The sequence below is a fragment of the Notolepis coatsorum genome (assembly GCF_963971535.1).
Source record: "Notolepis coatsorum genome assembly, chromosome: 14".
NCBI lineage: Eukaryota > Metazoa > Chordata > Actinopteri > Aulopiformes > Paralepididae > Notolepis > Notolepis coatsorum.
Window position 1 is genome coordinate 35640657 of NC_140178.1, and position 16353 is coordinate 35657009.

At 41.1% G+C, this 16353-nt stretch overlaps 2 protein-coding genes across 2 annotated transcripts in view; one reads left to right on the forward strand and one right to left on the reverse strand.

The window, feature by feature from the left end:
- cacnb1 (calcium channel, voltage-dependent, beta 1 subunit) overlaps positions 1 to 2179 on the reverse strand; it is a gene marked incomplete at its 3' end in the record, with an annotated part of 93896 nt that extends 91717 nt beyond the window's left edge. Inside the window, 1 exon segment of the mRNA XM_084329917.1 lies at positions 1946 to 2179. Coding sequence (XP_084186043.1) covers positions 1946 to 2041 — 96 coding nt within the window. The 5' untranslated portion in view covers positions 2042 to 2179.
- Positions 2180 to 8942: 6763 nt separating this feature from the next.
- Positions 8943 to 16353, forward strand: rpl19 (ribosomal protein L19). Its single transcript, XM_084329406.1, has 6 exons — positions 8943 to 8983; positions 9407 to 9513; positions 10450 to 10572; positions 11744 to 11864; positions 13873 to 13983; positions 16145 to 16353. The coding sequence occupies exons 1-6, from the start codon at positions 8979 to 8981 to the stop codon at positions 16266 to 16268; spliced, it is 591 nt and encodes a 196-aa protein (XP_084185532.1). The 5' UTR covers positions 8943 to 8978; the 3' UTR covers positions 16269 to 16353.

The following is a 16353-nucleotide window of genomic DNA, read 5'->3' on the forward strand; positions in this document are numbered from 1 at the left end:
AGTTGTGCTCATGTGATTGGTCGAAGATTATGAAGTAGGGATGGGCATCTATTTTTTTTTATATTCAAATAGTCGTTAAATGATCAAAAATCGAATCCAAATATTGTTTTGTCTCGAAATAACCACCAGCACCTACACTGTGTAGTGTATTGAGAGGGACCCTATTAACTGTTACACTGCTGAATGGCATGCTGGGTACAGGTAGCTAGCTAACCAGGTAGCACAACAGTCTGGGAGAACATCTCTTTCTTATCTCCGGTATCTCTTTCTCAAGGAAGAAAGAGATACTTCTTAGGGACCTGCACTGGCTCCCCATTGCTGCACGAATCCGCTTCAAGGCCCTCGACCTGGCATATCGTGCAGCAAAGGGAACCGCTCCCGCCTACCTCCGGTCAATTGATTGATTGATTGATTGATTGAAAACTTTATTAACAGATTGCAGAATGGGTACAATACAGTACAGCTCAATACACACAATTGTTAAGGGGATGCAGACCAGAGAAAGACTTTCGTCTTGTTTACATCAGGGTCCCCCAATGGTCTCTAACTACACACCCTCAAGACCCCTACGCTCTGCATCTTCTGGCCACCTCAGACCTACTCCTATCCGAGCTCCGGGAGGGTCATCAAGGAGAACCTGCCTTTTCTCAGTCCTTGCCCCACAATGGTGGAATGAACTGCCCCACCACAGTTAGGACAGCCGAAACCCGTCCAATCTTTCGCCGTCGACTAAAGACGCACTTTTTCAACCATTATCTGAAATAAAAAAATAAAAAATCGAACCCTAACTAACCTTACTGTCATGCACTTGTCCTAATATACTAACCTACACTGTAGCACTCAACACTTTGATGAACATTGTTACTCAGCTGATAGAGTTGTGCCCTTCCTGATGACTTGTCGTACAGAACTTGTAAGTCGCTTTGGATAAAAGCGTCAGCTAAATAATGTAAAATACCATACATAGATGTTACATTCTAGCAACGTTTTGTACGTTTGCCATGTTTTCACCAAGCTCACATATTTCAAGCATCAGTGATGTAATTTTCAGAATTAATGCTTTTGTTCCCGGAACGCTAGCCTGGTCTGCTATAGCTGTTAGTAATGACAGCAGCTCGCTTGTTTGATTATATCACATTCGCTATTAAGTAAAAACAATATCTATGTTACTAGTTACCATGGAAACAAGTAAAGATTATGATAAAAATTCAGTTAAAACATTTACCATTGGTTCTTTTTTAACAGTATAATAATGAAATTATCTATACCTCTGTCAATGATTATGAACCGTTACCTACATAATACGGTTTGGCTGTAATAATTGTAGTTTTCAAGTTATCTTCACTCTTCAATGGGTGGGACATGGTACAATGGGGGGAAATTCCAGGTGGAACTCCCAGGGCCTATAGGCGAAACAAGATGCTTTTGCCCGCCTTCATATAACTAGAGTTATACTATAACTATCGTTTTCTTCTCTTGCGCTGAGCATCCAGTGGCTGACAGTCCACAATCCACATTCGGCCAGCCACGTCTCATATTATGGTGAATTATGAAAAACAATCCAATTATGCCTTCATTCAATCAACTGCAACAAAATAGACGAGAAGAATAAATATAGACCCAAAGCGCACACCACCTCTGTGACCAAATTATTCAGTTATAGCTTTCTCTCAGAATTATTAAATTAATGTAACACATGGAAATTAGCCAGTGCGTGTTACATAGAGAAATATAGCGTCTCAGCCGTCGCTGTAAGACGCTAGACGGAAAACCATTGTTTTAATGTTGAACAACCTGTTAGGCTTTCTGAAGACAAACTGGTGTTGCCAAAATATAGGCGCAACATTTCCGTAGGCATAGAATAATAGAGTGGTTCCATTCAGTGTCATTTGATTTTTTTTACCGGTTACATTTCCCCCATTCTCTTGATCATTTATGGTGTTACCTGCTGTGCGTGTGGAGGATGATGATCGAACATGTCCATTTGGATATCCTGGGTTGAGGTCGAAGGCGTCCTGGACATATTACTTTTCTGTACCATTGATTTACTTTTTTAATTCTATTTTCTTTTTCATTTATTTATAGAGATATCAACGCAGTCATTGTTAACGAAGACAAAGTGACTGTTTCCCTCGATATATCTGCCTGCCAGTCGCAACAGCTATAATACCTCCCCCCAAGCCTATCGTAGCGCTCGAGCACCAGCCGTTGTTCCTATAAGATACAGTGCGCGGAGGAGCGCTCCAGACATTCCAGCTGCTCGCCGAGCTCCACGCCCAGCTGGACACAGGCCCCACCCTCACTTATCGATTGATCTGAGAACAACAGGAACGAGCTATTGACACTACTCCTGTGATCAGAATGATTAACATTTAACTAACATTTAACAACCATGGATTTGGACCATATGCTGTTTTTTGTTTTTGTTTATTTACCTACTTGTATTTGCTATTTTATATTATTTTAGGGGGTATACAATTTGTGTTGATTTGTTAATTAATTTGCATGTTCCCTGTATAGGCCTTGTCTCCTAAAGAAAAAAAAAAAAAAAAAACAGAATCCGATCTGTGATGTCATCAAGATGTACAACCTGGGAGTTGCTCCAATGATAATGAATGGGACTGCCATATAATGCATGTTTCAGGCCCTCCTTCTGGGGGATGATCAATCAATCAATCACATTTATTTGTATAGCACGTTTAAACATGACGCTTGTCAACCAAAGTGCTTCACATAGCTAAGCTAAGTACAAAGAAAAGTATAAAATAAACAGAAAAATAAAATAAAACCAACGGATAGACAAAGGAAAAACAGAACAACACGTCAACAAGTACAGCAAGAGTCAGGGAAGACCAGGCGATATAGGTGGGTTTTGAGTTTTGATTTAAAAGACTCGATGGAGGGGGCAGATTTAATGGACATGGGGATGCTGTTCCAGAGGTCAGGGGCTGCGACCGCAAAAGCACGTCCCCCCCTAGACTTGAAGTTAGACCTACGAGTTGTTAGGAGACCCTTATCAGCCAATCTGAGGGCCCTGGCGTTGGTATAGGGGGTGAGGAGGTCTGCTAGGTAAGCAGGGGCTTTACCATTTAGGGCTTTATAAATCAATAAGAGGACCTTGAAGTCTATTCTAAAGCACACCGGGAGCCAGTGGAGGGAGGCAAGTGTACAGGGGTGATGTGAGCTCTCTTCCGGGTACCTGTGAGCAGTCTAGCGGCAGCGTTTTGGGGGAGTTGTAGACGGGCTATGGTGGATTTATTTAGCCCCAGGTACAGGGAGTTACAGTAGTCTAAGCGTGAGGATATGAAGGCGTGAATTACTCTTTCCAGGTCTGAGGGGGAGAGAATGGCCTTGATCTTGGCTATGGACCAGAGCTGGAAAAAGCACCCCTTCACCACCGAGTTTACCTGCCTATTGAAGGAAAACTCGGGGTCAAAGAGCACGCCCAGGTTTTTAACAAAGGGCTTGACTAGGGGAGACAGGTTACCCAGGCTGCTGGCAATGACACTGGTTTGGTTCGGAGGGCTGAAAAGGAGGTCCAAACAGTTCTAATTGGTAGACGACACAACTCCATGGTGTGTCTTACTGACCGGCCTTAGTTTGTCCGACTCTAGAGCAACGTGTATGAAATGGTGAGCAAAACGGTGGCACCTCAAGGGACTGTCAGTGTCTTGTCATCTGTCCTTTTCACCCTCTTTACTCCCCAATGTGACACCTCCAGAAGACCCCAGATGTCTTCTCTTTGGTTCGCTGCATTACTGAGGGCAAGGAGGAGGAGGGCAGATCTGGTGAACAGCTTGTGTCATTGTGCAAGAACCACCTCAACATTTGCAAGACATGTAAGTTAAGAGCTGGTGGTAAAAACATTTATGGTGTATACTGTTTATTTTTCTCATATCTTTATATTCAGATGTTATTTTATTGCCTATATGTATGTCTTTCTTCTATTTCCTTGTCCATACCTGTACCTCCCCTCCCCCATGCTGCTATATGATGCACGGATTTCCCCAAAGGGATCAATAAAGTAATATCTTATCTCATCTTATCTATCAGTTCATCCAGGGGGCGGATGTGGAGGTGGCACAGAGTTTATAAGTACTTTGTTCTTCACATCATTCAATAAGAAACTAGAGGTCTGACAACATTGGAGCACTCGAAAGGCTGCGTTCCATATAGCGCCTTTCTCGTACTATAGCCTATTATTCAAAGTGCTTTACAGAAGAATAACGGCATACATTTATCAGTATAGGTGGCCCCAGTTGGAATTGGACCCTGGCAGTGTACTGTGCCAAAAATTCTACCCATTGAGCTACACAGGACCACAAGCTCCACGGGCTCATCCCCCATTGATGTGCCAAGGGTCGGCTCAGGTGTTTTTCCAGATGACATCCATCTCCACAATGTATCCTATCACAATGGGTCCTGTCACCTCAGTGAGCTGGGTGCTATATAGCTTAGGGCTACAGTCTCTATTGCCCTGCTGTGCATACTCTGTCCATCACAAGCTCAGTGTGTATATTTGCACATCTGCCATGACCTGGCGACATATACTCTTGTTTTACATATCCATATATAATTGAGTACATGTGTTTTTTTAGCACATTACTATGGGAATATCAGTAGCCTACTCTGTATTATATGTACACTGTCTGTTCACTGTCTATATGTCTGCTACATGCTCTCTCACCTGTTATCTGTTCATTTCAGTAGCTGCCTGCACACTTGTAGATTAGATGTATCATGCTTATATCTCTGTACATACTATGACTGTACATAGATATTTATTTATTTGTATTCATTTAACCACTTTATTTGACCAGGCAGGTCAATTAAGAACAAATTCGTATTTACAATGGCGGCCTGGTGAGAGGACACAAGGGCCTCTCGAAGGGTAACAAGGAAAGGGGACAACATTTAAAAAATAAAATAGGAAAGAGACAGACGATACATACAACACAGAGGTAAGAGAAATAGTTAAAACACACAAGGTATGTAATACATGAAGCAGAACAGACAAATTGCAGTTAAAAGGCTGGGTGATAGTTGCAGGTGTGTGTAAACAACTCTGCTATAGAGTTCTTAAAAGTAGTGAGGGGGATCAATTTGTCTATTTTGAAAGTAATTTGCATCTTGTTACAACTGCTGGTAGCAGCAAATTGGAAGGAGGCTTGACCAAAGGAAGTATTAACACAGGGAACATTTAGCAAGACATGGTGAGCAGCTCTGGTGTTGTAGGGAGTAGATGACAATTTACAATTTACATTTACAAATTATAATCGTGTGCTTTTATGTTCCATCATATATTTATCTTTTCGTCTTTTTTTTTCTTTTCTATATTTCATATTCCATTCCATATTCATTTCCATGTGGTTCTGTCGACAATGACACAGTCTCCCCTCAGGGACAATAAAGATATCATCTTGTTGTCTTACTGCAGTGATAATATAGGCTAACCACACATGTCTAAGGGTGCTTATACACAGTTCATATTTTACTGAGTGACATCACAGAGGGGTATTGCCATATACATGTCATTCTACTAATTCTATCTATTGGCAAGATTGCAGGGACATCATTGAATACTGAAAACAATAGTTTAAGCCTATAGGCTAAAAATAACTATCAGAGAACATGGAAAAACATTCTATTATAAGCCTATAAGTACATTTTCCATCCAAAAGACTTGTGGCCTGCCCTTAGAGATTATCCTGTAGGCCAGTGGTTCTCAACCTGGGGTCCGGAGACCCCCAGGGGTCCTTCCAGGGGGTCCCCAGAAAAATGTGGAATAGTGTAATTTCACTATTTCATTCAGTAGAAGTTTACCCAATGATAGGAGATATAAGAGTGATTATTCTGATTCACTTTCTCCACTGTTATCCCAACTACAGTATAGACAGTTATTTAATTCTGGATTTAATCATATCTCTAACAACCCAAATCTGCTCAGATGGGGGTCCCTTTGACAAAAGCGTTATGAAATGGGGGTCCGCTGCCTTATGTGTATCAATCTGGGGGCTCTTCAGATGAAAAAAGTTGAGAACCATTTCTGTAGTAGGCTGGAACACAACAGACAAAAATTCATAGATAGATATCAATCAATCAATCAATCAGATTTATTTATATAGCACATTTCACATGACACGTGTCAACCAAAGTGCTGTACAGAGGGTAGGTACACATAGATACATAATGACAAGATAGATTCATAGAAAGATAGCATTGATTGATTGATTGATTGATTGATTGATTGATTGATTGATTGAACATTTTATTAACAGATTGCAGAATGGGTACAATACAGTACAGCTCAATACACACAATTGTTAAGGGGATGCAGACCAGAGAAAGCCTTTCGTCTTGTTTACATCAGGGTCCCCCATTTTCAATTCATCTTAACATAGGCTATATCATGACATAAATGACATACAGATAGACAGTACTGCTACATCTAGACATTTATGACATACCAGATTTACAAATACAGTACTGTTTGTGATACAAAAAGAGTCTAAAAAAGAGAGTATATACATTTGACGAAGAAACTGTACATTGGAGGTGGTTGGGTGGGTGGGGGGAGGTTGGGTAGGAGTGGGGGGGGGGGGGGGGGGGGTTGGGTAGGAGGGGTGGGTGGGGGACACTGTACAACTGTACAAGCAACACTGTACATTGGAATATTGACAAGACCATACTTGGTCATTTTTACTGTACATTGGAGGGGGTTGTGTTAGGACATTTACAGGGGCCAGTTTCGAATTGCAGTCTCCCGTAGGTGTTTTTTGAGAATGTTTTTGAAAGTGGGTAGTGATTCACATTCCTTTACAGCTTTGGGTAGTGCGTTCCACTTTGATGTGGCATAATTGCGAAACGTGTTTAGTCCCTTGTTTGAGCCGAATCTGGGTTTAACATGATTTGTGGAGCTCCCTCTGGTGTTGTGATCGTGGTATTCACTGACCTTTGGGAAGTATTTTGACATGTACATGGGTACCTTGGTCGTGTAGTGTATCTTGTAGACCAGGCCCATTGCAAGTTGCTGTACTCTGTCATCTACTCTAAGCCATCCTAGGTTGTCAAAGTGGGCAGGGGTGAGGTGGGTTCTAGGAGTAAGGTCAAGCAGTAGTCTGACCAGTTTGTTTTGAGATGTTTGTAATTTTGTTTTTAGCGCCTTTGAGGTGCTTTGGTACCATGAGGTGCGTGCAAGCATAGTCGTAGTACCCTTGAATGAGTGCCCCTGCCAGAGTCTTTAGGGTATTCTTGTTTACCAGTGAGGAGATCCGGTACAAGAATCGAGTTCGTTGGTTGACTTTTTTTATTACATTGGATGCCATTTTGTCACCGGAAAGATTTGCCCGCTAGGATTGAACCCAGGTAGGTAATATCTTCTTTCCTTGTGACAATATTGTCACCCACTGTAACTGAGAAGCCGTCGGTCTTGCTGAGTTTGTTATTTGAACCGAAGAGAATGGACTCTGTTTTGTCCATGTGTAATGATAGTTTGTTATCAGCGAGCCATATGCATATTTTGCCTAGTTCCGAGCTGAGGGTTTTTTCAACCTGTAACTTGTTCTTGTCAGAGACCAGCAGGGCTGAGTCGTACGCGAACAGGAACAAGTTGCAGTCACAAGCTGACGACATGTCATTTGCATAAATTAGGAACAGTAGCGGACCTAGTATGCTTCCTTGTGGAACACCACAGCTTACTGTGAGGGGGGGGGATAGGGTACCGTTTACCTCCACCATCTGCTCTCTCCCCTCCAGGTAGGATTGCATCCAGCTCACTGATAGACTATCAAAACCAATTGCTTTTAGCTTGTCAATCAGAATGGTGTGTGATTGACAGTGTCGAAGGCCTTTTGTAGGTCCAGCATGACCATGTCGCAGTGCCGCGTGTAACTGTTCCGCAACAGTAAGTGACTTCCGGGGTAGGCTTGATTGGCCCCGACAGGCACGTGACGCGCAACTTTCTCTGCCGCGCGGCACGCTCCGCGGAGCCGAGCGGCAGAGCTTACAGAATTACGTAACCGTCCAAATACGCCATGACTCTCATTCGGCGCTATAGCTCACCTGGCAGAGCAGCGGTCCTGCGATCCTGCGGTCCGTTGTTGGTGAGTTTGAATCCCATCAAATCTTTTTTTTTAAACGTGATTTTTTTTTTAACGTGTATTCTTTCGCCGGTTAAGGTTAGGCATGGTTATGGTTAAGGTTAAGGTTAGGCATTGTTTCGGAGTTGGTTAAGGTTAGAACGGTTAAGTTTAGGCGCTGTTAAGGAGCTGGTTAAGGTTAGAGTTTGTCTTAGAGAATGGCAATATTCTTTCTATGGTTAAGGTTAGGCATGGTTAAGGTTAAGGTTAAGGTTAGGCATTGTTTCGGAGTTGGTTAAGGTTAGAACGGTTAAGTTTAGGCGCTGTTAAGGAGCTGGTTAAGGTTAGAGTTTGTGTTAGAGAATGGCAATAGACAGCCTATTTCCGCGCGACAGCTCTCAGCAGCCTCGTTGCGCGTCCTGAGTTTGCCGCGTCACGTGCCTGTCGGGGCCAATCAGGCCTACCCCGGAAGTCACTTACTGTTGCGGAACAGGTACACGCGACCCGGTATCTCTCGATCTTTGGTAAAATACCGTAAAAATAAAGTAAAAAGTTCCAAGAGTTTTGATCCCAACACTGCCCCTATGCGGCACACCAGTTAATTGCATAGTTAACTCATCCTACCCACAATGCCTTTCAGAATTCTTGGTCAATACCATTATTTCCAAGAGGGGTATTGTATACTTAAAATGTGAAATTATTTTAAGTTACCTCTGTCAATTACACTTTTGGTGAATACCATTTCCACTAATTAACTATATTATTAACATAACATTTACATAAAAGATTACTTTACGCCGATGTCGACGATAGTTGCTAAAATATTAACAATGGACTCTCCTCTGTAATGGTATCGTCCTGACTGTCTTTCGTCCGTCCTTTTCCTATTGAATAGCAGCCATGAGGTAAGGGATTCATCGGTGTGACAGAAAAAGTTACCATTTAACTAATAAAATAAAAGCCTTCCCCATTGTAAATATGCACGAGGTGTGTTTAAGTATGTACTTTGTTGATACCCAAACCTCACATCACGTTTGACGGGACAAAGTTCCATATATTTTACGTGGCAATGTCCAACACGATGTAGCTAACGCGGAGAGGCCATGTTGTCAACCGGGCTAGCAATTTAGCCTACCGTCTTAACTTTTTACATTATTTTACATTACGTTATCATGCATAATGTCGTAGTGTGTACTAGCGTACCTCTACTAGATAATGTACCAACGTATAAAGTAACCATGGCTGTAAATACGGGTTTGGAATGACAAGTGGCTTCATATAGTTGATACGTTATGACTGACGTGCCTGGCTGTCCCCGGTGCCCCCAGCATGCTCAGGCTCCAGAAGAGGCTCGCCTCCAGCGTCCTGCGCTGTGGCAAGAAGAAGGTATGGTTGGATCCCAACGAGACCAATGAGATCGCCAATGCCAACTCCCGTAAGTTGAAGTCGTTGCCTGTTATTTGACATTTGTATGTATGTAGTACCACCACCATGACCGTTCAACATGGCATATAGTCCTAGCTAGTTCCAGCACTGTTTGATGCACATTGTTACTCTCAGCTGAAAGATGACATCAGTTCATTGGCATTTTCTGAGTTATAGTCTTGCTATAATTTACCAGAAACAACTAATTGACTTGTGGGGTCCCGGTTTAGTCAGAAAGAAATAGCTGATTGATTGATTGATTGATTGAAAATTTTATTAACAGATTGCAGAATGGGTACAATACAGTGCAGCTCAATACACACACTTGTTAAGGGGATGCAGACCAGAGAAAGACTTTCGTCTTGTTTACACCAGGGTCCCCCATTTTCAATTAATCATAACATATATGACATACAGATAGACAGTACTGCTACATCTATACATTTATGACAGATTTACAAATACAGTACTGTTTGTGATACAAAGAGTCTAAAAAATAGAGTATAGATTTGACGAAGAAACTGTACATTGGAGGGGGTGGGGGGGAACTGTACATTGGAGGTGGTTGGGTAGGCGGGTGGGGAGGGGAACTGTACTTTGGATTATCGACAAAACCTTACTTTGTCCCAAGAAGAGGGTCTTGTGTATTATTGGGTTAGGACATTTACAGCTGCTGTACCCTTCCTGCTGACTTGTTGTACATAACTTGTAAGTCGCTTTGGGTAAAAGCGTCAACTAAATTACTAAATGTAAATAATGTAGCTACCGTGCTACCAGTGGTAATGTCTTACATTGGGTGGCTGTGACTCTATGCACATTTGTCCATGACTACAACATGCAGTCACACTGGTATGCATAGTTGATAGGAGACATTGTCAAAAGAAGCGAACACGCTGTGAATTCAGAATTACCTTTCTACTCGGACTAACTGTTTCCCTATCTTCAGGTCAGCAAATCCGCAAGCTTGTGAAGGATGGTCTTATCATCCGCAAGCCTGTCACGGTCCACTCCCGTGCCCGCTGCCGCAAGAACACGCTGGCACGTCGCAAGGGACGGCATATGGGAGTCGGTAGGTTGTAGCTCATTTAGCTTTTATCACCACAGAGCAATGTAGTTAGTTGACTTGAAATGCTCTGTGTGAAATGTTTGTCAAGAGTGCAGGTTTAATCTGTGCATTTTGGTGCTACTTCTATAAATGGATACAAAAATACATAAAACAGGATATCTGGCACACTACATGTTCACACTGCAAGCCTGGGTGCTCAATTCCGATTTATTTCTCAGATCTTATCTTTGTTTGGCTGTTCATTATTTTTTAAATTTGGCCAATCAGATTCCAGTGTAAACCTGTCATGCTACTGACCTGACTCGCATGCGCAAATAAAACATTAATTTGTGACAAATGTCAATCTAGAGGGGATGTAAAAGTTGCATGAATGTCGCATGACATACAGACTGAGGTCGCATTATTATAAAAAAATAAAAGTATCTGATATTGGACCACATATGAAAGTGGCTCAAATCGGAATTGAAAAGATCCGAATCGATGTGATTTGTGCTGTTCACACGTCATAAAAAATATCTTATTTGGGCCACTTTTGCCTGCAGTCTGAACGTAGCCTTAGGTGAGTAATAGAAGGATGAGTGTTTATTGAAGTACATAAAAAAAAGCGTTTCGGTCACCCTTGTGAAGGCACCTAGGCTCTTGGTACTTTCATCAATTATATTTTCTATGCCTCACCTAATGTGCCAGATATCCTTTTTCCAAGAGTGCAAGTGTGACCAGGGTAAAACTCATGCTTGAAACATGTTCTCCACTGAACAGAGCTGGCACAGCTACCAACTATCAAACCTTAACTTAAGGCACGTGCTGTATGGAAAATACCACCATGTAGGCCCAAAAAATATCTAAATCTAGGCTATTGATAACCCGTTCTCTGACCTACACCTGTGGGGAAACCCGTTCTCTGACCTACACCTGTGGGGAAAATACTGATTAGTTAAAGGTACATTTCAGGTTCAAATAAAAGTTCAAGTCGGTTGTAGTGAATTTTCATGCCTAGTCAATCCATTCAAACAGAGCCAGTACAATGAAAGGTGACTTTACTTATTTATGAGTGATAAACGTTGACACGTTTCAATGGACTGGCTGTCCTTTTTCTTTTTAGAATATAGTTGCCTTTGGAACCTGGTTTGTGTCTACACCTTTTTGTTTTTAAACTAATTCCTCTCCACTCTAGGTAAGAGAAAGGGTACAGCCAACGCCCGTATGCCAGAGAAGCTGTCCTGGATGCGTCGCATGAGGATCCTGCGCCGTCTGCTGCGTCGCTACAGGGAGGCCAAGAAGATCGACAGGCACATGTATGTTTACTCAGGGTTTCATACAAATCCTGCAAATTGAGACTCCGTTTCTTGTCCCTGAAAAGGAATGGCATGCCATGTTATATGAAGAACGTGTCCTGGAAAAACGGAAGGTTACGGGCTCTTGTTACCCGGCGGTCATACTCCATCATCTGCCCAAGTGCACACTAGCCTTAAAATAATATCACAATATTTCAGGGTAATTTGAGGTAAATTCCTGAATAATCTTATCTGTGATTGCAGCAGCATTTATCAGTGTAAATAGTGATGACGTGAGTCAAACTAAGTATAAACATACCAGTAGGTATAAGTGTTTTCCTCTGGATATTCAGTAAAAGTAAAAATAACTCATTGTTTAATATTTTTAACACTCCTTTAGAATTACTTGAGAAAGATCATATCGCACAAATACAGGCAAGTAGGTTCACGCAATCTGGTAAATCGGAAGGATTGGGTGGTTGTATATTGGCTGTCAAAATTGGCCAAAAATGACTAGAATATTCCTTCTAAAAAAACATGGGTTCGAACCATTTGAATATCTATTGTTGCTCATTATGTCCACAAGAGGGCAAACCAATACAACGGGAGATAGTTGTACTAACGGGAGATAGTTGTACTAGTAGGCTATAGGTCATTTATTTAAACAAAATAAATATCAACATACCTACACTAGCATACAAATAGAATAATCTATTATCTCAATCTCTCAGAAGGGTCCGTCTCTCGGAGCAAGATAAAATTAATGAAAGTTCACAGTATATAGAACGGACATTTATACAAAGCACAGCGCCTCTGAAAAAGGCGTGATAAATATCGAACAATATATTTTCCTTGACATGAAATGTGAAATAGTATCAAACCATTGGGGATCTGTATGATGCTTCTATCAATTCATTATTCAATATCTGTTCAGTAAGCCTACAGTAGCCTATATACTGATGTTTTGTTTAAATAAAATTAAGGCACACAATTCCTAGAAATGTGACTAAACAAAGTCGTTTTGCCCTGAGGGATGATTTACAATAAAGTGCTATAAAAAAATGTAACGTAGCTGACGTAACGCTAACTGGTTCAGCATAAATCCGAAGTATTTCCAAACGGGGCTTTTCAGATTGCTCGGACTCTGAGTGCAAATCACTGGAGCAGAGTTGGGATCTGAACTCTTGTTGATTCCGGACATGATGTCACACGAATGCCAGGCTGCTCAGCCAATAGACTATTTGTTTTATTAGCGTGAACGTATACTTTTATCCAGTGCTTTTGTAAGGTGCACGTAAAGGGCGCAGTGATATCCCATGAATATATAGCTGTCACGTCTCTCCTGTCCATGCAGCGCGTTCAGACACACGCGAGAAGTCGAGAGGGAGACTGCCGGGCCGTTTTATTTAAAAAAAAAATTATAAAACAATTCACACAATTAGAATATACATTTCTATGTATGTTTTTTTAACAATTCGATTATTCATTTGAATTTTGAATATACGTTGACATCCCTATTTTATATTGACATTGAAAATCACATAATGATTTTCTGAATTTGATGAATTTCTTCTGACATCTGTTCATGAATGCAAGATCAATATCCCAATTACTGTTCATCTTATTGAAATGCATGATGATGCAAAGTGTGATATCAACTCAAGCCTCATTTTAAAATAACATCCACTGAAATATTGAAGACCTCATTGTGAGATAAATATTAGTTGATATGTGGTTATTGTAAAAAAAAAACTGCAACGATATCACTATCATCATTTCATCACAATAATTTAATATGATTTACGATAAACTACTATATTGAATTGTCTTTCAACCATAGTCATAAGCATATACTTGCACATTTATTTGTACTTTTATTTATTCTTTGTCTACTTGTTTACCTGTGTCTACATTTCTGCCATATTAATCGCCATGTGGTGCTGTTGATGATATAATTTCCCTTTGGGGACTAAACGTATAAACATCTAAATCTGTTCTAATGAACGGTCTTCTCTGACATCCCCCCCAGGTATCACAGCCTGTACCTGAGGGCCAAGGGTAACGTGTTCAAGAACAAGCGTGTCCTCATGGAGCACATTCACAAACTGAAGGCAGACAAGGCCCGCAAGAAGCTCCTGTCGTAAGTCTCAACCTTAACTCACCTCTACTATCTTAACACATTCCCCGCCATAGGTTATATCCATCAATATAGCCAGTCTGCCAGCACTATAACCCTATGGAGATGTTTACCTTCTTTGCAGGGCTATAACTTTTTAAATTGTATTGCTATATTGACATTACTATGGCCCATTCAACATCGATTATCTATCGTTCAGGATGTGGGAACGTTATACTTTTTCATTCATACATTGTTGTGTTAATACCTTCGAGAATATAAGTGTTTTTAATCTTTTCGGCTGTAATTCCAAAAACGCTAGTTATAGGAATGTATATGATCGGTATACATTATGCTTCATCATGCGTGGAGGAAAGGGGGGGGGGGGGTCGTTTATAATTCCTTGATCGTCAGTAACTGCTTTATGTAGGTTGGGTGGATATATTGGTCAGACTGATTGCAAACAAGGAAACGCACAATCGGGCTGAAAATAACGTTAGTGTCTTATTACCGTGGGCCGATGATACTGGAGGAGAAAGATCCCAATTATTCGTAGGCGATCGCCTAGATCCATTTCCGGTTTGTATGGCGCAATAAACAGCAAAATCATATCGATTATTGCGTTATGGCATCGATCCAAATTACTATAGTGTCTGTCAGGAGTCCCGTAGCGAGATGTGATTGCCGGAGGGATTCCCTCAATGCACCGATGACACTTCCGGTTTTTGCGAGAGTGTAACTCGCCCGACCATCCACCTGGCGGCGATATTGAGCCGTGGCAGTCCCATCTAGGGTCCCGCTAGGGCAGGGGTGCCCAACCTTTTTTGAACCAAGATCTACTTTTTTATTTACCACCTAGCCCGAGAGCTACCAGCCAAAATTGTATATTGTAAGCCGTCATTTGAGGCTTTATAAAAGCAGCATAATGAATACAAATCTGTCAGTGCCGAGTCCGACCTCATCTTAAATAACAAACAGCATTGCTTGTTGTAGTTAACAAGGAGAGGAAGAGTTGATTTAGCAATTTTTTTTTCTTTTTTTTTTTTTTTATTAAATAATCAAATTTTACTAATCAAGATCTACTTGAAATCAGCCCGCGATCGACTGGTTGGGCACCACTGCGCTAGGGCATCGCGGGTTGGGTGGATGAATTATGAATGGCGAATATTTTTTATATTGATCTAAAAAACGCTGTACAGCGATCTTGGCGGTCAACGTATGGCGGGCAATAACGCTGAAAAGCGATTTTGGCGAGTTGTAGTATCAATATGTACAGTGATACATGTATAAAGACACTGGTAGTAGGTCATACTGGCCAGCAGAGTAACTAGTAAGAGTAGGTACGGTATATGTATAGATATAGTGACCAGAATGCATTATTTTACTGTATCCTCCCCTCACTGTGTTGAGTTGTAAATTAAGTAATGGTGCTTTCATTTCTTGAAGACCAATCAAGACGACCTCAAGGACCTTTTGCTCTTTGGACAACACTTAAGGCTCTTAACTGAAAAACACCATCAGTTTATTTGGCTCATAACCTCACATATATCCCAAGGCTCTAAACTGTTTTGCACATATTTATTTAGTTTCAGTTATTGAGTTAACAAGTTTGAATATGGCCACCAGTGATGTCAAGGAAATGATGTAGATGCAAAAATAGAGTTATGGATTGCTATTTTTTCATCTACATAATTTCATTGAGATTTAATTCAGGCTCAGTTAAAAACCAGGCCAAGGTAATATAAATACATAAATATAAGCAATACAATTTAGATCTGAATATAAAAATAAACCGTAAACAATATAATTAACTCTGAATATGAGAAATAAACTGTAAACAATATAATTAACTCTGAATATGAGAAATAAACGGTAAACAAAGGTGCAGATAAGGGTCTGTATGCCCTATTGGATATATATATATATACGTTACAATAAATATAAGCAATAAAGATTTGTAAACTGGTATTGCACTTTTTTTTGCTATTGATATTCATTTTCAATTAATAGATCAGCTACGTCTGTGTTCTTGTGGCAAAACATTTTCAACATTAAGTTTGGAAGGAAATGGACTTGGTGAATAGAATATAAATGAAGGGTTTGACGGCTACCGTGGTGTGACCACCTACTTTGGAAAGGGAAGATGTATCGGTCTGACCCTTTTCTTCTCTCTCCTGCTCCACAGTGACCAGGCCGAGGCTCGTCGCTCCAAGACGAAGGAGGCCCGTAAGCGCAGAGACGAGCGTATTGCCGCCAAGAAAGAGGAGTTCATCAAGACCCTCAAGGAGGAGGAGACTACCAAGAAGTAATGAGCCTCCCCTCCCAGCTACACCTGTGCCGCCTGACCCTGCCACCTGTCGAGTGAAAACAATAAAAGTGTACATAAAGACATAA